This window comes from Salmo salar, chromosome 16, assembly GCF_965601325.2.
Source record: "Salmo salar chromosome 16, fSalSal1, whole genome shotgun sequence".
Taxonomy (NCBI): Eukaryota; Metazoa; Chordata; class Actinopteri; order Salmoniformes; family Salmonidae; genus Salmo; species Salmo salar.
Window position 1 is genome coordinate 15889024 of NC_138306.1, and position 25496 is coordinate 15914519.

General features: G+C 43.0%; 1 protein-coding gene across 1 annotated transcript in view; it reads right to left on the reverse strand.

The window, feature by feature from the left end:
• Window positions 1–25496, reverse strand: part of tmtc2b (transmembrane O-mannosyltransferase targeting cadherins 2b) — a 175660-nt gene that overhangs the window by 47175 nt on the left and 102989 nt on the right. The window contains exons 3-5 of the mRNA XM_014147934.3: window positions 8752–9598; window positions 1322–1436; window positions 653–738 (exon numbers count right to left, since the gene is read on the reverse strand). Coding sequence (XP_014003409.1) covers window positions 653–738; window positions 1322–1436; window positions 8752–9598 — 1048 coding nt within the window. The remainder of the gene's footprint in view (window positions 1–652; window positions 739–1321; window positions 1437–8751; window positions 9599–25496) is intronic.

A 25496-nucleotide genomic window follows, 5' to 3' on the forward strand; every position in this document is an offset into this window, starting at 1 on the left:
TAGCTATCGCCAGTAAAAGACGGGGTAATTGCGTAATGAATGAGGACTATGATCATCATCTTGATTATATTCATCATTATTAATTACACTTTGGGAGACAAAGGAAGGGAAATCAAGGACTCCACTGTTTATCTGTCATCGGTTGATGGGGAAAACAATGGGGAATAATTGAGCACGTGAGAGTGACTTCTGCTAACCAGGCAGTGTGACAGCTGAACGATGCTGATAACGGGCTAGCAGGAAGCGTGCATGAAAGAGTTAAGGTAAGACTCAAGGAAAACTAGCACCATTAAGGGAGAAGGAGAGAGAAAGAGGGGGATAATGAACTAACAGAAAACATGCATGCAACTTTCCTCAAGGTAAGAGAGGAAAACAATCATCATTGAGCGAGAGAGAGAGAGAGAGAGAGAGGAGAGAGAGGAGAGAGACTTTGACCTCGATTCACATTAAATTAAATTATGCAATAGTTTAATCTGTCGGCATGTGGTCCTTGAAAGCTAATCTACAGGTTGTATTAAATCATTCATCTAGCAATGTAGCAGGCCTGCCTGTGCCCTCCCTCACCCTCAGTCCCATTGGCAGTTGCCTGGACATTGGCACTGTGCAATACCAAGAGCTGGAAATTGTTAACAAAAAGAGGAGCTGTACTTACAAGCTAGAGTCGGCCTGCTCCCGATGGCCAGTTTATAGTAGTGGAGAGCCTCAGAGAACTTGTTGTTTTCTTGTAGCAGCAAACCGCTATAACAGAGAAAGAAGTAACAGAGAAAGTTAGGGACTCTCACGACTACAAATCTCAACAGAAGTGACTAATTAACATCCAATGTGTCTGATAAGACTGAATAACATAAGACAACAAGGTAATACAGCTTCCTAGTAATTACTAGATTCATATAATTGGAAACAGTGCCGTAAAATAAAATGCTACTGTACCTAATCTCTACATCTGTTCGAAACAATCTAAAAGTGGAAAATAATCTAAGGTTCTGTTGAGTAACACCTAAAGCCCTTGGGGCTAGTGTTGAGTATTGGCTGTGTGCTGGCTGTTGTCCTACCCTCATGCGGACACAGCATGATTAATAACCTACTGTCACAGAGACAGCAGGAACACAAAACACAATTTCCTCTCTGTGAAGACCACTGATCAATAGAAAGACGTGTGTGTGTGTGTGTGTGTGTGTGTGTGTGTGTGTGTGTGTGTGTGTGTGTGTGTGTGTGTGTGTGTGTGTGTAAGGGGAGACAGTGATGCTCATGTATGCACACAGAGTCTATGCTGATGTAAAAAGGGCTTTATAAATACATTTGATTTGATAGGGACACTCACAGGTTATACAGCATGTCTGCCATGTTCCTGCGGTAGTAGAGGGCGTTCCTGTACGCCTGCTCCGCCTCCGCCATCTTGCCCTGGTTCTTTAGGACGTTTCCCAGATTGCCCCATGCTGATAGAGGGAGAAAATAAGGTTAACAGGGTCAATCAACATGGCTGCCAGCCTCTTTCGAACTCCCTCTATCTCGGCCTTAGGTTTTTATTTGCGTATCTGAAGAAGTGCGAGCTATTGTTAATCACTCCCTGTTCACAGGCACTTTCCTCACTGCATTAAAAAACTGCTATGGTGAAACCTCTTCTGAATAAAAGTAATCTAGATTATTCAGCTCTTAGCAATTTTCGGCCAACCTCCAACCTTAAGGAGAATTCTGGAGAAATAGTTTTTCAAACAGCAAAATAATTTTTTAAGTGCCAACTGTATTTTTTTTATTCCAATCTGGCCTTTGGGCCCAGCACAGTACAGCACAGAGACAGCCTTAGTTAAAGTGGTAAATTATCTAAGCGCCAACACAGATGCCAAACATGTACTGTACTCCTGTACTCCTTGTACTCTTGGATTTAAGTGCTGCATTTGACACTGTTGACGATGATGTCCTTCTGGACAGACTGGAGAGATCCAAAATGGCGTAGCAGTCAGACGTGTGTTTTTCTTGTCGCGTGTTAATTAGTCTGTAAATAGTCTGTTTTTCGTTTTTATTAAAAATATATTTTAATCTCACTTTCCATCTACGAACTAAACATACTTTCCTGCAACCAGCCTCACCCAATGTGGTACAGATCTGCTATTTGTTTATACCTTATAACTGGAACCTCCATCAGAAGCTAGCCAGCAAACTAGCTACTAGCTACTAGTCATTGTTTGCCACTGCTAGCGGTTTTCACCTTAAGCTCGGACACTAGCCAGCTTTAGCTCGGACAATTACCTGCCAGTCTGCACGACTGCACGATATCAACCCAGAGCATATCGGACTGCTTTTCTCCACCACATCACCGGATTCCTGCCACAAGCTCTGGACCATTACACCGGATCATCGCAGCTAGCTAGCTGCAACCGAGTGGCTCCTGTTGGCTAACGCCTCTGTCCAAAAGCAAGCACCAGTTAGCCTTGAGCTAGCCTCGAGTTAGGCCCATCTCCTGGCCAGCCGACAGAGTATACCAGCTAATTCTTGAGCTACAATACCTCTTTTGCCAATTGGCCTGGACCCATATTGTCGATACGGAGCCCCGCCAATCCATCACGACTGGTCTGCCGACGTAATCGTCCGATGTTTCAACAGGCTTTTCCGTTGCGGTGTCGCCGAAGACCCATCTGCTGGCCCCGGCCTGCTAGCTTTCTGAACGCCGTGTCTCCCGCTCGCCTAGCGTAGTAGCGACTACCAAACGGCTCCCTGACTCACCTATTGCATAGACCCTATGATCACTAAGCTACACAGCTGATGCCTGCTGGTCTGTTCATTAACACTGTACCTAATTTTGTTTATCTGTCGGCCACAGCCTCGAACGCAGGTCCTGTGTGTACCTAACTGACCCTCTCTGCCCATTCATCGCCATTTACCCGTTGTTGTCTTAGCTCTCCCGACCAACACCTGTGATTGCTTTATGCCTATCTCTAATGTCAATTTGCCTTGTCTACTGCTGTTTCGGGTTAGTTATTGTTTTATTTCACTGTAGAGCCCCCCGCACCCCCCGCAGCAACCTGCCCAAGCCCCCCTCGCTTCTCCTTCACCCAAATCCAGATAGCTGATATTCTGAAAGAGCTGCAAAATCTGGACCCCTACAAATCAGCTGGGCTAGACAATCTGGACCCTCTCTTTCTAAAATTATCCGCCGCAATTGTTGCAACTCCAATTACTAGCCTGTTCAACCTCTCGTATCGTCTGATATCCCTAAAGATTGGAAAGCTGCCGCGGTCATCCCCCTCTTCAAAGGGGGAGACACTCTAGACCCAAACTGTTACAGACCTATAGCCATCCTGCCCTGCCTTTCTAAGGTCTTCAAAAGCAAAGTTAACAAACAGATCACCGACCATTTCGAATCACACCATACTTTCTCCACTATGCAATCTGGTTTCCGAGCTGGTCATGGGTGCACCTCAGCCACGTTCAAGGTCCTAAACAATATCATAACCGCCATCGATAAAAGACAGTACTGTGCAGTCGTCTTCATCGACCTGGCCAAGGCTTTCAAATCTGTCAATCACCGCATTCTTATCGGCACACTCAATACCCTTGGTTTCTCAAATGACTGCCTCACCTGGTTCACCAACTACTTCTCAAATAGAGTTCAGTGTGTCAAATCGGAGGGCCTGTTGTCCGGACCTCTGGCAGTCTCTATGGGGGTGCTACAGGATTCAATTCTTGGGCCGACTCTTTTCTCTGTATATATCTATGATGTCGCTCTTGTTGCTGGTGATTCTCTCATCCACCTCTACGCAGATGACACCATTCTGTATACATCTGGCCCTTCTTTTGGACACTGTGTTAACAAACCTCCAAACGAGCTTCAATGCCACACAACACTCCTTCCGTGGCCTCCAAATGCTCTTAAATGCTAGTAAAACTAAATGCATGCTCTTCAACCGATCTGTGCCCGCACCCACCCGCCCGACTAGCATCACTACTCTGGACGGTTCTGACTTAGAATATGTGGATAACTACAAATACCTAGGTGTCTGGTTAGACTGTAAACTTTCCTTCCAGACTCACATTAAGCATCTCCAATTCAAAATTAAATCCAGAATCGGCTTCCTATTTCGCAACAAAGCCTCCTTCACTCATGCTGCCAAACATACCCTCGTAAAACGGACTATCCTACCGATCCTCGACTTCAGCGATGTCATTTACAAAATAGCCTCCAACACTCTACTCAGCAAATTGGATGTAGTCTATCACAGTACCATCCGTTTTGTCACTAAAGTCCCATACACTACCCACCACTGCGACCTGTATGCTCTCGTTGGCTGGCCCTCGCTTCATATCCGTCGCCAAACCCACTGGCTCCAGGTCATCTATAAGTCTTTGCTAGGTAAAGCCCAGCCTTATCTCAGCTCACTGGTCACCATAGCAACACCCACCCGTAGCACGCGCTCCAGCAGGTATATTTTACTGTTCATCCCCAAAGCCAACACCTGCTTTGGCGGCTTTTCCTTCCAGTTCTCTGCTGCCAATGACTGGAACGAATTGCAAAAGTCACTGAAGCTGGAGACTTATATCGCCCTCAATAACTATAAGCATCAGCTGTCAGAGCAGCTTACAGATCACTGCACATAGCCCATCTGTAAATAGCCCATCCAACTACCTCATCCCCATATTGTTATTTTGTTTTGCTCTTTTGCACCCCAGTATCTCTACTTGCACATCATCATCTGCACATCTATCACTCCAGTGTTAATGCTAAATTGTAATTATTTCGTCACTATGGCCTATTTATTGCCTTACTTCCCTAATCTTACTACATTTGCACACACTGTATATAGATTTTTCTATTGTGTTATTGACCGTATGTTTGTTTATTCCATGTGTAACTCTGTGTTGTTGTTTTTGTCACACTGCTTTGCTTTATCTTGGCCAGGTCGCAGTTGTAAATGAGAACTTGTTCTCAACTGGCCTACCTGATTAAATAAAGGTGAAAAAAAAAGCCTCTCTGGTCCGGTTCTAAAAATAGATATCACGTGGTGTTTTGGGTCCAGTACTGTTCAGTTTATATGTGTTACCCCTTGGCAGCGTTATCAGAAAACACAGCATTGGTTTTCACTGCTATGCAGACGATACACAACTTTACATTTCTGTGTCACCAGAGGATTTTAGCTCCAGAGATAAATTATTAGACTGTATTAGTGATTTAAATACTTGGATGGCTCACAACTTCCTCCAGCTAAATCAAGACAAGACCGAGGTCCTTATTATTGGAACCAAAGCACAGAGAAAGAATCTGGCCGCACATTTTAATAAAGATAAAACACCAGGTAAAAAACCTAGGTGTCATTTTAGATTCTGAACTCAATTTCGAACCACACATTAGGAATGGGACCAAAATAGCTTTTTACCACCTGAGGAACATTGCCAAGTTACGGCCGTTTCTATCTCAGGCTGGTACAGAGAGACTCATCCATGCTTATATTACAAGCAGGCTTGACCACTGTAATGCTCTCATGTCTGGTCTACCCAAGGAAGCCATTTGTCAACTGCAAAACATACAGAATATTGCAGCATGGTTACTGACCAAGACCAGACGGAGAGCACACATTACACCGGTTTTCAAGTCTGCACTTGCTGCCTGTGAGTTTTAAAATCAATTTTAAGATGATTCTATTGGTTTTAAATCAATCCATGATTGTGCACCCCAATGCATGTCAGCCATGCTTTTGAGTTATGTACCCAGTAGGTCCCTCAGGTCCTCTGGCACTGGCCTTTTAGTCATTTTTAAGTCTAGGACCAAGAGGCATGGATAGGCAGCCTTTAGTTATTATGCCCCCAGCCTCTGGAATAGCCTGCCAGAGAACCTGAGGGGGGCCGAAACTATTTAAAAGAGATCTTTGCTTTTCCTTAGAGTGCTTTTTTTAGACATTCAGTTTTTATTGTTATTCTTTCCTTTTTTACCCTCTTATGTTTGTTGTGTAGTAAATATTTCATTGTTTTTTATTCTTTTTTTTCCTGTGAAGCGCATTGCGTTGCATTGATGTCTAAAATGTGCTATATAAATAAAGCCTGATCCCAGATCTGTATGTATTGTCTTGCCACGTCATGTCAAAAGTCACTTCAAACAATGACCATAGGGGTTGGCAAGACAGCACAAACTGATCTGGGAACAGGCTGCTTTTTACCCTCCTCATTGTGCAGGCTGGGACAGAGGGCATATCCACAGCTGGTACTGAGCTACTGGGCCCAGAGACTAAGGAAAGAAAGACTCCCCAGGGAGTCAGTGTGTCAAAGAGCCCAATTATTTCCAAACAGAAAATGAATGAAATAACGGTTCCATACGACTGCTCTATAGTATATTCATATAGAGTGAACATTTAGTCTGGTAGACTGGAAAATGGTGCAATCAATCTCAGGGGTGTGAATGGAATAGGTATAGTAGCTACATTTCTGTTGTCAAGTTTTTCCTATGAAAAATACATCTATATTGATTACTGATTTACCTCATATATAGATGAAAATGCACATACACTAGATGATCAAAAGTATGTGGACACCTGCTCGTCGAACATCATTCCAAAATCATGGACATGAATATGGAGTTGGTCCCCCCTTTGCTGTTATAACAGCCTCCACTCTTCTGGGAAGGCTTTCCACTAGATGTTGTAACATTGGTGAGGGGTCTTGCATCCATTCAGCCAAGAGCATTAGTGAGGTTGGGCACTGATGTTGGGTGATTAGGCCTGGCTCGCAGTCGGCGTTCCAATTCGTCCCAAAGGTGTTTGATGGGGTTGAGGGGCCTAGCCCTAACCATGAAAAACAGCCCAGACCATTATTCCTCCTCCACCAAACTTTACAGTGCATTGAGGCAGGTAGCGTTCTCCTGGCATCCGCCAAACCCAGATTTGCCAGATGGTGAAGAGTGATTCATCACTCCAGGGAACTGCTCCAGAGTCCAATGGCGGCAAGCTTTACACCACTCCAGCAGACGCTTGGCATTGCACATGGTGATCTTAGGCTTGTGTGCGGCTGCTCGACCACTGAAACCTATTTCATGAAGCTCCCGACGAACAGTTATTGTGCTGACGTTGCTTCCAGAGGCAGTTTGAAACTCAGTAGTGAGTGTTGCAACCAAGGAAAGATAATTTTTATGCGCTCCGTGCTTTAGAACTCGGCGGTCCCCTTCTGTGAGCTTGTGTGGGCTACCACTTTGCGGCTGAGCCGTTGTTGCTCCTAGACGTTTACATTTCACAATAACAGCACTTACAGTTGACCAGGGCAGCTCTAGCAGGGCAGAAATTTGACCAACTAACTTGTTGGAAAGGCGGCATCCTATGACTGTGCCACGTTGAAAGTTACTGAGCTCTTCAGTAAGGCCATTGTAGTGCCAATGTTTGTCTATGGAGACTGCATGGCTATGTGCTCAATTTTATACACCGGTAAGCAACGGGTGTGGCTGAAATAGCCAAATCCACTCATTTGACGGGGTGTCCACATACTTTTGTATATATAGTGTAGCTTGACAACCAGATCGACTGAATAGTGTTCCTCTTCAATATTTTAGCTTGACAACTAAATCAATACTGTAGCTAAGTATGGACAGTTGGGATCCATCATGTATACATATGAGCTTATGTATGCACTTATGCACTATTTAACTGGGTCTATATACTGCTGAAGGCAGTAAGAGTAAGAGGACTGTGAACATGAATGACAGTGAACAATCTGCCCCTTAGACACTGGTTCTTCATGCCCTCCTGATGGCTGTATAGGAGGGGAAAGACAAAGAGTGAGTCATTCGGGTTACATTTCATAAAAATGTATCAAGTGCTCAGTTATGCCAAAGGCTCCTTTGCGCTATGCATTTATTTGTTAGTTAAGGTGTCTGAGAGAGATATCGCCGAAGTCTCAATAACAATAATAGGAAAGCTGAGCAGAGAAAAAAACAAGTCAATAACTTTACCCTACCCTCTAAAATGTGACTGTAAATACATTAAGACCTTTTAAAGGGAATATAGTACAACAGAAACCTTGCCATGTGGATTTGTTCCGTCTCTTTAACTGTGTTTTCTCACAGAACTTATTCTCAATGCTTAACAGAGTGTGTTACTATTTCAGACTCGGCCCATTGCGTCTCTTCACACATCGTATGAGGACAGTGATCCAGGGAAGGAACGTAGCTGCTGCTCTGAGTTGCGTTGCCAGGATAAACAGCTGTCGTGTATCAGCCCTGCCGCAGAATCTGAAAGGGAAATTAGCTAACACAACATGTCCTGCCGTTACCTCTGTCCTTAGCCCGGGCTCACTATCTCAGGAGTAACACTATTAGCTATGCAGTACTCTCTGGATGACCGTGACCCTACATTTTAACGTTTGAATATTCTAGTATTGTAGTTTCCCCCTCATTGCCAATCAAGCAGGGATGTCAGTGAAGATGTCTTCCAAAAGTAAGAAGGAGAGAGACTCTAGTCTGCCATACTGGGATATTTAGTAGGTTTACAATGGAGGCTTTGTGTTGAAAGGTCCTTCAGTCATGATATACTGCCTGGAGAGGATAAACTGTCTGGAAGCAGATATACTGTCAACAATTTAACAAGGAGCTCTGAACACTCATGCTCACACCTCAGAGTACATTTTAAAAATCACCCTTTCTTTCACTCCCACATTAACAGGGAGTAGCTGTCACGCTATCACTTAACGTGATGTTACTTTAGATCATACAGGGTCAGCCTGTGAATATATTATGTGAGAATGTTGAAGTGTGTGTGTATGCTTGTCGATGTGTATTACCTTTAGCAGGATTCACGTATATTCCTGACTTGTAGAGCATCTCCTCGTTCTGCCAGTCCTGGTTCCTCAGCACCGTTTTAACCCCAAACAGCAGGACCATGGCGGCGCTACAGTACACCAAAACAGTCCTGGAGGACCGCCGCCTCAGCCGCACGTACAGGGACCTCAGCCCCACCGCCAGCAGCAGACAGAAGCCCATACTGGGGATGTACAGTACTCTCTCTGCTATCACAAAGCCCACATAGAAGAACAGGTTGGTGGCAGGGAGGAAAGGGATGGTCAGTAGGCCCAAGGAGAACACCACTACATTCTCAGTGGTGGGCAGTCGAGTCCTCGTGACGTAATGCTTTTTGGTACCGTTTTGTGCACTGGCAGGGTGAGGCTCTGTTTCAGAGTTTGTGTGGTCAGGGATGTCAGGGTGGAGATAGCTGTGTCCATTGGTGTTGGACCTCCCGTTCCCGTTGGTTACATGATGGGCTTTTCCGTTGGTCTCCTTGCCCTTGACCCGGTGGGTGCAAAGCCCAAACCAAGTCAGGAGGAGCAGTCCCACATAGAAGGCCACGGTATGAAGGTTCCTCCATTCGACAATGCCTCTGATCAGAGGCAAGGCGTCCATGGACCAATCGAAGCTCAGCGTGTCCGGGCAGAGGAGGAGCCACATGTTTACAGCGGGCAGGTAGAGGAAGGTGAGTGCTCGGGTGAGAAAGGACGGGGAGTCCCCCGCTGGGTTGTCTGAGTTGGAGAAGTTGGGTGGTTTGTTACCCATCCAGTAAAGGCGGCAGACCAGCAGAACAGCCCCCCAGGCAGCCAACAGCAACACACTCAACAGCAGGTGGACGTTCTTCCTCTGGAAGAGAGAGAAAACAACAACAGAGCTGAAACTAGGAGGAACGGCAATCGACTGGAAAGCTAGCAGCAACAGCAAGAACATATCATGAGAAGCTAGAGCCAAAGTTGTTTTCTGGTTGATTGGTGATTTTTCTAACTCTTGGAGTCTTCGCATTTGATTTTGATCCAGGCCATGTCGGTAAATTGAGCATAAGATTGAATGTAATAACTGGAAATACAACACAAGAAAGTATAACGGTTTGTAAACGGAAAAGGAAAAACACAAGAGTGTGTTATGTAACTTTATCTGAAACAAAAGCTGTGTTCATGCACAATTTTCTCTGCCAAGCGTTAGACTGCATCTTTAGAATGTGTTGCAAAAAATAGTCACCTACAATGGATTTTATTGTTATGTTTTGGCTGTGATGTGTGTTTTTAAACACCCATGAACAGGAAGATATCAGTTAACAGTTGCTTGGGCTTATAAACCAACAGGAAAAAAGAAGGGGAAAAACTGCCCTGTGACTCTCTTTGACTCAAGCCAAAATAATCACAGCTACGCTGGATTCATCGACTGTTGCTGAGCAAATGTGGTCTTACATCATAGCATTCACGTATTCCGTGTTGTCTTTCTCTTCACAGACCTGGCCTTTGCGGACATGTCAAAATAAACGCCAGAATACGGGCCCATAGACGCTCTTAACTGTCATATTGCAGGCTTGATATAAAACACTTTGTGAAACTCCTACATGGAAATTATTGTGAAGTATGTATTTATAAAGCGTTTGAATCTTTTACACTTTGGTGGGAGCGCAAATAAAAAAGCTGGCCTATATTGTTCCCAATAGAACAGTTCCCGCGGTAGGATCAACTGGCCATTCTTACTGTGTTTATTTTGGAAAGAACACTCCCGCTCAAAAAAATCTTTATGGCTTCCCTTTCACAATAACGCCAACTAATATACGCAGGGAAACATTCATTTGTGCCCTGCAACAGTGCTCTGTGGTCATGAGAGGTTGATACTGGCACAGCACCCAATCATGAGGCTATAATACATAACATATAATATCTTACCAATTTTAGATGCATTGTAATTGACTAATTTCCCCATAGAGATTGAATGAAAAGGATCAGATCATACTGCCTATCACAAAGTGACATTACACAGACAAAGCCCTGGAGCTATGCGATGGACTTTAATTCGTATCATTCCTTAGAGATCTCAAGATAATAGACCTCCCTCACAGACATACACGCAATAGAGTATTGGCTTTTATTCCCCATGTGCTGTACAGTATTCCTTTGGTACGTACACCCCTCTTTACCATTTAAATAGAAAGCCATGGCTGGTGTATTGCTGAAATCCCTTTAAGTCCATTTGATTTGCCCTCTTCCATCTCAGCATGTCAAATGGATTATATGTAGCATCTACTGTATGATCAAATACTGGGTCGTTCCATGAAATGCGTGCCCTTTGATATTCCATGTATAAGTGTTGCACCAATATTGCATTTTTAAAGCCTGTTTCATTAATTGACTTGCCCTTTAATATACACCACATGGAGAATTCAACAAATCTCATTTTTTTTATATGAATAAAAACTTTTTTGTCATTTTCCTTCTAGGAAGATTTTAACCCATTTAATCCCCAAAAATGTTACCATCATTGTAAATCTCTACTTATTTTGTTGCTTTGACAAAGTAATTTCTGAAGATTATTATTTATTTAATGTGATTATGTATTTCATTTATGTCTATCCCTCATTTTAAGGTCAACCCTGTTACGTGAAATTAACTTTCATTTTCATGAGGTCAAACAATACCTTTTTAAATATTTTTTTCTAAAGAAGCATTGAACATCTAATTGTCAACCCATAGTGTAAAAGCAGGTGAGCTGGTTTTACTCTTTTTGGGAATTTCCAGGTGTTTTGTGCTGGAAAAGTGGGCGAGTCGAACATACCGTATACAGTATACTGTATATATACAGTACCAGTCAAAAGTTTGGACACACCTACTCACTCAAGGGTTTTTCTTTAGTTTTACTATTTTCTACATTGTAGAATAATAGTGAAGACATCAAAACTATGAAGTAACACATAGGATCATGTAGTAACCAAAAGTATTAACCAAATCAAAATATATTTTACATTTGAGATTCTTCTAAGTAGCCACCCTTTTCCTTGATGACAGCTTTGCACACTTTTGGCATTCTCTCAACCAGCTTCATGAGGTAGTCACTTGGAATGCATTTCAATTAACAGGTGTGCCTTGTTAAAAATGTATTTGTGGAATTTCTTTCCTTCTTTATGCGTTTGAGCCAATCAGTTGTGTTGTGACAAGGTAGGGGTGGTATACAGAAGTAAAAGACCAAGTTCAAATTATGGCAAGAACAGCTCAAATAAGCAAAGAGAAACAGCAGTCCATCATTACTTTAAGACATGAAGGTTAGTCAATGCGGAAAACTTCAAGAACTTTGGAAGTTTCTTCAAGTGCAGTTGCAAAAACCATCAAGCGCTATGATGAAACTGACTCTCATGAGGACCGCCACAGGAAAGGAAGACCCAGAGTTACCTCTGCTGCAGAGGATAAGTTCATTAGAGTTACCAGCTTCAGAAACCGGCAATTAACTGCACCTCAGATTGCACCTCACAGAGTTCAAGTAAGAGACATCTCAACATCAACTGTTCAGAGGAGACTGCTTGAAACAGGCCTTCATGGTCGAATTGCTGCAAAAAAACACTACTAAATGGCACCAATAAGAAGAAGAGACCTGCTTGGGGCAAGAAACACAAGCAATGGACATTAGACAGTGGAAATCTGTCCTTTGGTCTGATGTGTCCAAATTTGAGATTTTTGGTTCCAACCGTTGTGTCTTTGTGAGACGCAGTGTAGGTGAACGGATGATCTCCACATAGGTGGTTCCCACCGTGAAGCATGGAGGACACAATCTGATGGTGTGAGGGTGCTTTGCTGGTGACACTGCCTGTGATTTATTTAGAATTCAAGGCACACTTAACCAGCATGGCTACCACAGCATTCTGCAGCAATATGCCATCCCATCTGGTTTGCACTTAGTGTGACTACAATTTCAACAGGACAAGACCCAAAACACACCTCCAGGATGTGTAAGGGCTATTTTACCAAGAAGGATAGTGATATAGTGCTGAATCAGATGACCTGGCCTCCACAATCACCCGACCTCAACCCAATTGAGATGGGTTGGGATGAGTTGGGTCGTAGAGTGAAGGAAAAGCAGCCAACAAGTGCTCTGCTTATGTGGGAACTCCTTCAAGACTGTTGGAAAAGCATTCCAGGTGACTACCTCATGAATCTGGTTGAGAGAATGCAAAGCTGTCATCAAGGCAAAGGGTGGCTACAATGAAGAATCTCAAATATTAAATATATTTTGATTTGTTTAACACAAATGTTGGTTTCATGATTCTAGCTGGGCCACTCAAAGTCATTCAGAGACTTGTCCCGAAGCCACTCCTGTGTTGTGTTGGCTGTGTGCTTAGGGTCAATGTCCTGTTGGAAGGTGAAACTTTGCCCCAGTCTGAGGTCCTGAGCGCTCTGGAGCAGGTTATCATCAAGGATCTTTCTGTACTTTGCTCTGTTCATCATTGACTCGATCCTGCCTAGTCTCCCAGTCCCTGCCACTGAAAAACATCCCCACAGCATGATGCTGCCACCACTATGCTTCACCATAGGGATGGTGCCAGGTTTCCTCCAGACGTGACGCTTGGCATTCAGGCCAAAGAGTTTAATCTTAGTTTCATCAGAACAGAGATTCTGGTTTCTCATGGTCTGAGAGTCTTTGGTTGCCTTTTGGATACTCCAATCGGGCTGTCATGTGCCTTTTACTGAGGATTGGCCTCCATCCACCCACTCTACCATTATGGCCTGATTGGTGGAGTGCTGCAGAGATGGTTGTCCTTCTGGAAGGTTCTCTCATCTCCACAGAGGAACTCTGGAGCTCTGTCAGAGTGACCATCAGGTTCTTGGTCACCTCCCTGGCCAAGGCCCTTTTCCCCCGATTGCTCAGTTCTGCCGGGCGGCCAGCTCTAGAAAGAGTCTTGGTGGTTCCAAACTTCTTCTATTTAAGAATGATGAAGGCCACTGTGTTCTTGGGGACCTTCAATGCCGCAGACATTTTCTTGGTACCTTTCCCCAGATCTGTGCCTCGACACAATCCTGTCTCGTAGATCTACAGACAATTCCTTTGACCTCATGGTTTGGTTTTTGTTCTGATATGCACTGTCAACTGTTGGACCTTATATAGACAGGTGTGTGCTTTCCCAAAGCATGTCCAATCATCCAATCATCCAATAGAATTTACCACAGGTGGACTCCAATCAAGTTGTAGAAACATCTCAGGATGCACCTGAGCTCAATTTCGAGTCTCATAGCAAAGGGTTTGAATAATTATGGAAATAAGGTATTATTATTATTTATTATTTTTATACATTTGCAAAAATGTGAAATGTATTTTTTCACTTTGTTATTATGGGGTATAGTGTGTAGATTGCTGAGGATTAAAAAAATGTAATCCATTTTAGAATAAGGCTGTAACGTAACAAAATGTGGAAAAAGTCAAGGGGTGTGAATACTTTCTGAAGGAACCGTATATGCTACTTCTCGACCAACAGCCTATTGACCAAACAATCGACCAGTCGACTAATTGGGGTCAGCACCTAGATGGCAGAGAGCTTGTAAAGTGGCGAGCGGTTTGCTGATGTCAATGTTGTGAACAGAGTGCCCCTTGGTAGAGGTGGGGTTATGGTATGGGCAGACATAAGCTACAGACAACGAACACAATTGCATTTTTATCGAAGGCAATTCGAATGCACAGAGTTACTGTGATGAGATCTTGAGGCCCATTGTCATGCCATTCATCCGCCGCCATCACCTCATGTTTCAGCATGATAATGCACATGTCACAAGGATCTGTACACGATTCCTGGAAACTGAAAATGTCCCAGTTTTTCCATGGCTGCATACTCACCCGACATGTCACCCACTCAGCTTGTTTAGGGTGCTCTGGATCGACGTGTACAACAGCGTGTTCCAGTTCCCGCCAATGTCCAGCAACTTCACACAGCCATTGAAGAGCAGTGGGACAATATTCTACAGGCCATAGTCAACAGCCTGATCAACTCTATGTGACAGAGATGTGTCAAGTTAAACTACTCAAAAGGCACCCAATTGGTGGAACGACCCTACTGCATATCGCAGCTGTGACAGTGGCTGTGACAGTGGCTGTGACAGTGGCTGCGTTATTGATTTTGTCATTGCAGATTGATTCAGTGAGGAGATGTGTGTATCCTCAGGGGAAATGGGACTAAAGGGGCAGACCCTCCTCTCATCTGCCGCTGATGACTAGCAGTGATGTACAGTACAGAGTCATTCTCCCCACAGATAGTGACAGTGGTGAACACAAGACAGGCCTTCAGCTAGGCTACTATCACAGTACAATAGAGAGACTTGTACTGTTAATGAATTGTTCACACAAACCCACACATCATGCTACTCACTGAAAGAGATATAAGGAGAGTGATTCAGTCATTCCATATTAAAAATCATAGGGATGCTATTTAAGGAAACCATAACCCGATTGGTTCATGGATAGGGTATAGCATAATACACTAATAGTATAGCCACTTGATTTAACCATTCTATCTAGTAATTTACAGACATAACATTGGCAAATCAGTTAAATATGTAAAATAAATATGTTGTAAATCTACATGTTGAAGACATCAAAATTCTTCATGACTGTTCGTCCCTTTGACATCTGTTTTAGTTCATTGATCAAAGTTTTGCTTCGAACAAACATTGAAATTCGAGATTCTGCTATGCTGTACAATCCATCACAATTGCTACTTACAAACTATGAACTGGTGTGTTGTCAGAGTAACTACGGAATTATCATCAGATCATTAGCTGCAGGACTAATCGACAGAGATCAAATCTGAATTGATTCCAGCATTGAGTCTCTTCCGTTTACCCCTGGTATGGTTTTGGGGGCCGTTTAGGCCCCCATGAAGTAGGCCTCATGTCAAAATGGCCCGGTCGTATAACTGTGTACCCATCCAGTTGAATCTTTAAGCGGCAGGCTACAGAGGCGGAGAGGAACAGCATGACTGAAGAGAAAGACAGAGGCAGCCGGAGACTCAATCTTCCTATCTCCGGCTATTGAGATGAAATAAGACATTTATTAAATATGTTTTCAGCCATGCTGTACTAATTTGTAAGTGAGCCTGTTGGTGTAGGCTATGCTACCATACAGCTCCAGAGCAAGATTCCTTAACATTACCAAGCTAGCACAATTGGAAGTTGTGGGAACTTGTGTTTTTAGTTTCACATTGGTTGTGGGAACTAAGCCATACGTTTCCTAACCGGTAAAACTGAAAGTTTTAGATTTTAACTTCTGAGAACAGAAGTGGAAATTTCTCCTGCTCTGGGAATGTTTACTTTAAGGTTACAGGAGGTTCTGATAAGGTTTTACTCTGGTTCCTTGAAAGTTTACCTGGGAGATTTTATTAATGAAAATTATAGGTTATTTTGAGGTTTTTTAATATATTCTTGAAAACTTTCACTAAATGTTTCAATAAGACTTTTAATAACACTACTAGCTTATTTTGGATTCACTTTTTTGAACTCCAAGAACAGATAGGACACATGGAAATTAATTTCCTTAGCCATTAACCAGGCATAAATATTTCTGTACTGAAATTCCCAGAGAAGAATGTTGTTTCTTAACGTTCTCTGAACTACTTGAGAACATTCCCAATGTCAAACCAGTTGGAGAATGTTCCTAGAACATGACCAAAATTGAAATTAAATGTAACTGTGTTTGAACTTTTAGTAAACGCTCTGTTAAAGTCACAAAACACCAAGATTATTTTTTTTTTGTCAAGTTCCTTAAATGTGCTGAGAATGTTACAAAGCCAAGCAACTACCGTGCACCATTCCCAGAAAGTTGTGGGAAGCTTGTATGCAAAATAACCATAGGACAACCACACTCTCACTAAGCTCTAAGAAACATATGGTTCTCAGAACGTTATGTGCTAGTTGAGTAGACTCTCATTGGATACCATCCCAATTAAAAAACAATGTGCAAGGGCAACACTGTCAAAACGTTTGACAAATCAGGACATTATTTTCAAAGGATGAGGATCCACCACTGTTCAAATCAAATCACATTTTATTGGTCACATACACATGTTTAGCAGATGTTATTGGTCACATACACATGTTTAGCAGATGTTATTGCGGGTGTAGCGAAACACTTGTGCTCCTAGCTCCAACAGTGCAGTAATATATAACAATTCACAACAATACACACAAATCTAAAAGTAAAGTAATGGAATTAAGAAATATATAAATATTAGGACGAGCAATGTCGGAGTGGCATTGACTAAAATACAGTAGAATAGAATACAGTATATACGTACATATGAAATGAGTAAAGCAGTACGTAAACATTAAAGTGACTAGTGATCCATTATTAAAGTGACCAGTGATTCCATGTCTATGTATATAGGGAAACAGCCTCTAATGTGCAGGGTTGAGTAACCAGATGGTAGCCGGCTAGTGATGGCTATTTAACAATCTGATGGCCTTGAGATAGAAGCTGTTTATCAGTCTCTCGGTCCCAGCTTTGATGCACTTGTACTGACCTCGCCTTCTCGATGGTAGCGGGGTGAACAGGCCGTGGCTCCGGTGGTTGATGATCTTTTTGGCCTCCCTGTGACATCGGGTGCTGTAGGTGTCCTGAAGGGCAGGCAGTGTACCCCCGGTGATGCGTTGGGCCGACCGCACCACCCTCTGGAGAGCCCTGCGGTTGCGGGTGGTGCAGTTGCCGTACCAGGCAGTGATACAGTCCGTTCCAGAGGTTAATATGTTGCTTGCCAACAGAAAGGTCACCAGTTAAAATCCCATGTTTCTTCATATCCCATGTTTCTTGCTAATTCAAGAACAACTATCAAAAGTCTTAGGTCAGCTCCCAATGGAAGATGAAGAAGAGGGACAGTTTCACATACTCAGCATTACTTCAGGTAAACAGCATACAATGGCTATGCTTCCCGAAATAAAGCATTAAAGCTGTAACTTTTTGGGTGACCCGACCAAATTCACATATAAATGTGTGTTATAGATCTGCCAGTCTTATTGAAAGCAAGTCAAAGAAGCGGTAGATCTGTTCCATGTGCGCTATTTCTATGCTTCCAGTTCTTAAGTTTTGTTTTTGCGTCTTTTACGTAATTTTTTTTACACCAGCTTCAAACAACTGAAAATATAATATTGTTGGTTATGGAAAATATATTTCACAGCGGTTTAGATGGTACAATGATTCTCTACAATATACATGCCTGTTTTGTCACATAAACTGAAATTAGGCTAACTATTTGAATTTAAGAAACCAGGAAATGGACGGAGCGATTTCTGCATAGCGCATCTTTTAAGAAATCATTGGCTTTCATGTTATAAAATTCCTCTTTAATCTTATAGGCACACATAATGGACTTGCTCTACGGAGGTTTAAACCTATTACAACCACCGGACCATGACTCATCTTTTAGAAAGTTAGCCTAACTTACCATGAACTTAGTGGTTCTGCTCAAGGGAAGCGAACGGACGACTACAGCACTGCTGACTACAGTATTACACATCTTGATGAACACCACACCAATATCACAATGTCATTTGCTGTGGTGTATGGTATCTCTGTCAGGAGTATGTGAAAGTTCAAGCTGTAAGACAGGGGAGCTGATGTGTAAGCAGGGTCATAGAGACAAAGGGAAAGTAGGTTAGCAGCCCTATAGGGCAGGAAGACAGAAGGGCTCACTTCCCCTGGAACAGAGGTTAATATCATATCTATGTATCATAGGACTCCACTAGGAGGAGTGATTGACACAGAGGAATGTGGCATTTAAAGCTGACCGCAGTAGGATTAGCCATTGTGTCAGTTCAAAGGACATGTCATGGTTATTACTGAAATAAACAGATGAACAAAGGGGATTATGGTCAATGTCATCACCCCTTCACCTCGGGCTTGTACTCCACAAATAATAGATCTTACTGTACAGATTTTAGTTGAAAGATGATCTGACCCTGGGATAGCCTTGTCCCAGATCTGCTTGTGCTGCCTTGCCAACTGACCATAGGAGTTGGCAAAAAAGCACAAACGGATCTGGGACCAGGATAACTTTGGGACGCTCTTATGACAGCATTAATCTGTGTGAGGAGCTGAAATTAGGCAATGGATAGAACATGTAGGGGTATTGTGACCATTCCACATCACATCTGATGATGACAGAGCCGTACCCCATTTCAATTCTTAATTCTTAATCTTTTTAAAAAAAAGCAAGATATGAGACGTCAACAGCTGTATGAGTTGCTGCTATGTTCGAGTGACGTTAAAAGCAAAGCAAAAATATGTTCATGTGGTTTAGTTTGGGAATTAAGTAACAGAGAGGAAGCACAGCTTTGGTTTGAAATATATGACATACATAAAAAAGAGGATAGCGGCAATGGGACATTTCATGCTTTTCAACAGATATAAATCAGCATTGTTCTTGGTGGCCGTGAAATCCACCCTACATCCCAGATCCCCCTGCCATTATGTCCCACAGTCTGTCCTCTGAACTTCACGTGAACCTGTCGGTTGTCCGCTTAAAAAACTCCACAAATCTCACCACTGGCTTTACACACACTAAATCCAACTAAAAAAAAAAAAGATTATAGTGCAAAGTAGCTCCGCCACTTCTCAATCTAAACAAGCGGGAGAAACTGTAAATAAGAAGATGTGGATTTGGAAGGGGACCAGGATCTGCAGCTGTTGTAGGATGCTGCCAGGGAGGTCAGAGTGCTGTCGTGTTAATAACACCTGCTGCTGGGGATCTGGACAGAATTTACTGAGCGCTGCGTCACAGTGCTTCACACCATCCCCCGGGCCTGGGCAGGGGCTTAAGACACCACCTCTGTGTTTAGCCAAGGCTCACCAGGGGGGAGGGATTTGCAGAGGGGCTTCGCGTGTTGAATGTGGAGCTGGTACAGGAACGGCAGTCCGAGTGGGCTGGGTGCCAGAGGCAGCTCACGGAGTGCCACGTAACAAATGTGACGCCACCACCCCACTCTGCAGGGCTGAGCTCGCTGCGCATGGCTGCCTCTGACTCTGACTTGGGCTCTGCCAGGCAGATTTATCCCTGTTGTGATGGGACCACCAACCAGCAGGGTAGAAGGGCATTTGAGTCTCCTGCTGACTGTGTGCTGCTGATGGCTCTCTTGCCCAGGGTGTACGCATACCCACTACCTGGCTCTGGGACAAACATGTCATGCTAACTCTCTAACTCACTTCCCAGCCTCGTTGCACAGTCAAACACCACCATGCTAACCACATATCTGTTTTCAGTTTTCTGTGTATGCCATGCTATTTTCTGTGTCTCTGTTAGGTACAGGCTAATACCTTAGGCAGAATGGCAAACATGAAAAGAGCCTTTAATGACATTTCAACACACACCATTTGTGGATTCTACACTCTTTCATATATGGACGCACTTTACTGCCTGGTTTAGACTAGCTGGGGGAAATTGACTGCAAAACAAAACAGGATATCAGTTGAACAAACTGGAAATGCAATGGGTCTGCTAAAGAAAACCTTTTGAGGGTTCACTCGCCGGTGTTGGATAACTTGATGCGCATCACTATTATCTCATAATTAAACAAATATGTGCCTCTCCCTAATATGTCTCCAGTTAAAATGTCCTCCTTTCAAAAGCACAAGTTCAATTACGGGCCCAGCAAGGGGTCCCCGAGTGCCACAAATCCATTATGCTGTGAGCCAAGGAATTCCAGCTTTGTCTATTTTGTCTATAATCCCGTTTAGCTTGAAATAAGTGGTTTAGCACTTCCCGGTAGGAGGCATAAGGGATTTTTCTCCCCATTTTTTTATTTTTGTATTTCAACTGAGCCTTTATGAGGAAGGCATGTGAAGAAAATATCCTTGGAGATGAAGTGCAAAAATGAACAATTACAGAAAGTATTTTCTGGTGCTTTGAATGCCTTTTTTCTCAACACTTGGGTTGGAAACGAGCGGAAAGAAAATGTTATCCAAAAAGGGTTATTGAGAGCAGCCACTGAATTACAGGAGAGATGCTCTGCCATTGATTAGGCTTGAGAACTGGAATTGGCAGCGTTCCAAAAAAATTTAATTATTTGTGGCAATCCGGTTTTCAATAACAAAGCCTATACGTTCACTTGCTTAGACCTTGCTGTTCACTTTGCGCACATTTCCTGAAAACTGATATATTCACACCCTCCACTGGCTAACATGACAACCAGCTTCATGCTGGCCTGTCTTGTACCATAGCATACTCTGTGTTCTCTCTCCTTATTTGCAGAGTTTGTTCAGTAAGTAAGCAGTGAATCCTGGTGAGTAAAACATGCTGATTGTTTGCAGGAATGACAAGATAACAGTCTCTGTGTATTACTTCCCAAAAATGTGTGATGGATAACCAACGGCTGGCCAAGGTTTCCTAGATTGTTTAGAACACTCCTCTCTCTGGGAAACCAAATAGTGCCTTAGATAAGCTTCTCTGGTTAGTGTGGAAATTGGGAAGGAGCATGAGGCTGTACAATGGACATTTTCCATTTTATGATCTTATTAGAGAGTCAAATAAACACGTTGATCCATTTGTCAGAAGAGCGACCAAGTAAAAACACACATTAAATTCAACTGAACCGTTGACCAATTAAACAAACATCCAAACATCATCCCGTCACACACACACTATAACAAGTTGTTAAAATAAGGCATTGGTGGTGCCATAACCTTGACAGTGTTCACCTCTAACGACCACAGAGCGTGACCAGGACTCATGTGACCCCTGTGGGCCACATGGTTCAAAGGGTCACGGGGTCAAACTTTCAGTGGGTCAGCCACAGCAGTGGCCTGTATCAAAGCATTTAACCTGGGCAAACCTCCTCACAGCCCGGACACAACCCACAGAGTCAGCTGGTCCTGGTATTGAAGTTATGGAACCCCCTCAGTCAAGAGACAATCATGGAGACACCCACAGGAGACCTTGGGAACGGGCCAGACATGAGGCAGGAATGTGGTTGAGATAAAAACTGACATTAATTGACTGTGAGAAATTTAAGATAAGGGAAATAAAAACACGGGGGCTTCCAGCAGAGTGGCAAAGGCAAAGAAGAGGGGAAGATGAGAGAGGATGGCACACCATCACTTCGCATGAGAGGAAATTACTTTCAAAGAGCATCGCTCATGGGACTGACAACATTAATCCACAATGGTTATCTGGGTGCTCACTGCTGAACTTTCAAAGCACTTTCTTTCCTTTCCAAACAGATATGGACTATATTTCAATGACAGCCTATATACAAAACCCAGGCGGAATATAGCCTTGAAACTGTTGAAACTTAAATGCCTTGAGTTACGCCAGCTCATGTTCTGTTGGTCAGCCTTTATTAACCATAATCATAATCAGCAGCGCTACATTCAACACCTCACTCTCTCTCTCTCAAACCCTTTAGCACACTCATTTGATGTTCCAATCATCCCCTCTGCTCATTCCGAGGAAACCACAATCATACACACTGCTGCTGAAACGGTTCCTTTCTCACCAAAGACGGGTGACCCTGGTTTGAGGGTCAGAGAGGTTCCTCTTCCTCCTGTGTCTTAATCAGAGCCCATTGATGCCCCTCATAAGTAGCAATCAGTCATGGCAACCTGAAGAGCCTCATTCAAAGTGTAAAAACGACACGTTTCCCTCTCCTCAACCTGAGGGAGCCTCCTAACTGGAAGAAATTTAAAAAAAAAGCTCCCCTTGGTAGGGAATGTGCTGCGTTAGCAGGAACGCTACAGTCTCTCCCTGAAGTATGATTGGGGTGTTCTAACACCAACCTAAAGCCTTAGGAAACATAAACAGTCAATCAATGTGAGATCCTACCATTGTTAAGTTTGAGTGAATATCGTAACTTGAGTTGATAGGGTGTCTGAAACGCAAACCAAACTTCACAACATTTTCCAATGTCCTGCTTGGCTGTGTGATAACTACTTAACAATTTGGCTGAGACAAGATGCTGATTCAAGTTTGCACGCAGGAGGGTCGGAGGAAAGAGGTCCTGGAGTTTGATGTTAATTCAGCACGATCCATGAAAACGGCTTGGATTTGGGATTTCTAAAGAGCTTCATGCTGTATGTTCCCAGGCGCCTGTTGGTTGGAAACACTGTTTGAAAATGTAAAGAGCTTTGCTCTCTGCCTTGGATTCCCACTCATTACCACGACATTTGGCAGATCAGACCTCCTGCATGCAGGCTTTAGACTGGGTTTAGAGGCAATGTAAGCCTCTTCACAGAACATGCATGGAGGAGACAGACAAGAGATCCAAGCCAAGAAGATCTGCTGTCAGAGCGCTGTCAGAAGCCAATCACTTTCACTTCTCTCAGAGAGGGGCCATTTCGCAGAGTACTTTTCTCTGGATGTTGTTGTGATGTTTTGTCTTGGTAAGGTCCACTGCATTTCTGTGACAAGGTAACATTAGCGCTGTTTGTATTGGCCACACATGACCGGAGAACACTTCAATAAAGACAAAGTGATGACTTGCGGATTGACAATGAATCGCTGACACAGGTTTATAGGGAGCATTTAGAGAGTAATATTGTTTTTAAGGTCAAATACCACCCGATAATAAGCTATTGACATTCACCCCGGATCTATTCATAATGGCTATTTCGGTCATAAATATGAGCGTGAATTATAGTGTCTACAAAAAAGTCAAATATTACATTTAGTGTGTGTGTGTGTTGTGAGGAGAGGAGAGAGGAGGGGCAAAGCGAACACCTCTTTTACTCAAACAGAATAATCAAATCTCATCACCCCCCCCCCCCCCCCCCCAACCTCCCGTCCCCAACCCACCCCAGCCCTGTCTCTCCTCCTAACCACACTCAACTCTCCTTCCCTTCCACCCATCTCTCCACACGCCCACCTTACACAACGTTATCGATGTTGTATGGAAATATAACATGAGGATAGCACGAGAGCCTTGAAAGAAATGTACCTTTTTCCTTCTTCCCTCTCTTCATCAGCATATGATGTACATGTAGTTGACACCAGGCCCTCGCCTCTGGAGTCTGATTTTAAAGGCCAGACGGGGAGGGGATGGGGTGAGCTGACGGTGTGTGTGTGTGTGTGTGTGTGTGTGGTGGAATATCGGAGCCTTCCTCTCCATTGAGTACAAAATGAGTACTATCAACTCCTACACTTTAATTACAGAGCACTCAGTGGAAATCCTGAAAATAATATCATACCCTACGCTAGAGTGCCATAAGGTCGCGCTAAAGATATTGACTAAAAACAGATTAAAAAAATATTATACTGGTGACGATTACTAATCAATCACATTATTTTACTCAAATGTTCTGACACTTAATCGGAAAATTTCCAGGAGACATTTAGAACTGACTAGATCTTGCCCTCTCGCTGTTTTTTTGGTTTTTTTACAGCTATCTAAAAATCACTGAACAAAAAGCATTTGCTGAATACAAAATGTTCATTGTTGTGGACTAGTGTCTGCGCTGCAGAAGTATTGAGTCACCTTCCTAGCCTATATGATATGGCATACAGTATATATTAATGGAAAGGATGGTGACACTGATGGACACAAGGAGACAAAGATATTTTATGCCCTTGCGGGAAGCATTCTGTCCAAAAAAAATGAAGTGAGAAAAAAAATCAGGCGAGAGAAAAAAAAACTTCTACTAGAAGTGTGGGAATATTCTAGGAGGCATGACTGACTCCTTCCTTTTGGTCTCTCGACCTTCCCTTGTCTCTCCCTGTAGCCTTGGATTCCAACCAGAGTATGATAGCTCCATTCTGGCTCCACACAGCAGCATTTTGAGGGGGAGAGAGGAGACATTCCCAGCTGTGTTAGCACAGGAGGTTGGCACCTCAGGAGGTTGGTTCCCGTTTTGTTCTTCAGTCATATTATGGCATCACAGTTTCAGTGTTTGGGAAACAGTGTTTGATGGCACTGATGATGAATCTGGGAAAGAGTAGTTTATCTGCAATATTCTTATATAATATAGTATTTATTGTGAATCTCAATGATGATTGCTTGGGTTAGAACATACAAAGGATGACTCACTTGCTCTATGCAAATATTTTTCTGTGGAGTAAAATGTCAAATAAATCGACAAATATGAAACATCAGCCCACAATTCATTATATGGTTGTCATCGACTTCCGATCTGGGTTTTGTTGATTCCTTTGTGGTGTGTAAACATCTTGTTGCATACAAAACAAACCTTTGATCACACAGAACGAGAGGGAATTTCATCAAAGTGGGTCTTAATTCTGCTCAAGTGGCATTGTTATGAGAATGATTTTCCACAATTTGTATTCATGTTTACAGGCAGATTGTCCAATGTGGCTTCGCTACGCTGCTGTGATAATCGTTCCAGTGTGTCACAATGGAGAAATTCAAATTTAGTCTGAGCCAAGACGGTTAATCACAAATTACAAACTGAATGTTTCAGGATAAGAACTCTGTGGCTCAGCTGTGGGGAAAATACTGCTGTGGAACATCATTCAATCACTCAATCTCTCATGTCTGCACAAGCTAATTCAGCAAAATACATGTGTCTAATCACAAGGACCTGGTTTGAGTAAGATAAATTACCTAAGAGCTAACTCACTGGTCATAATAATTGGTCTTACAGTGCATTCGGAAAGTATTCAGACCCTTTGACTTTTTCCACATTTTGTTATGTTACAGCCTTACTCTAAAATTGATTGAATTGTTTTCTTCCTCATCAATTTACACACAATACCACATAACGACAAAGCAAAAACTGTTTTTTAGAAATGTTTGCAAATGTATTAAAAATAAAAAACAGA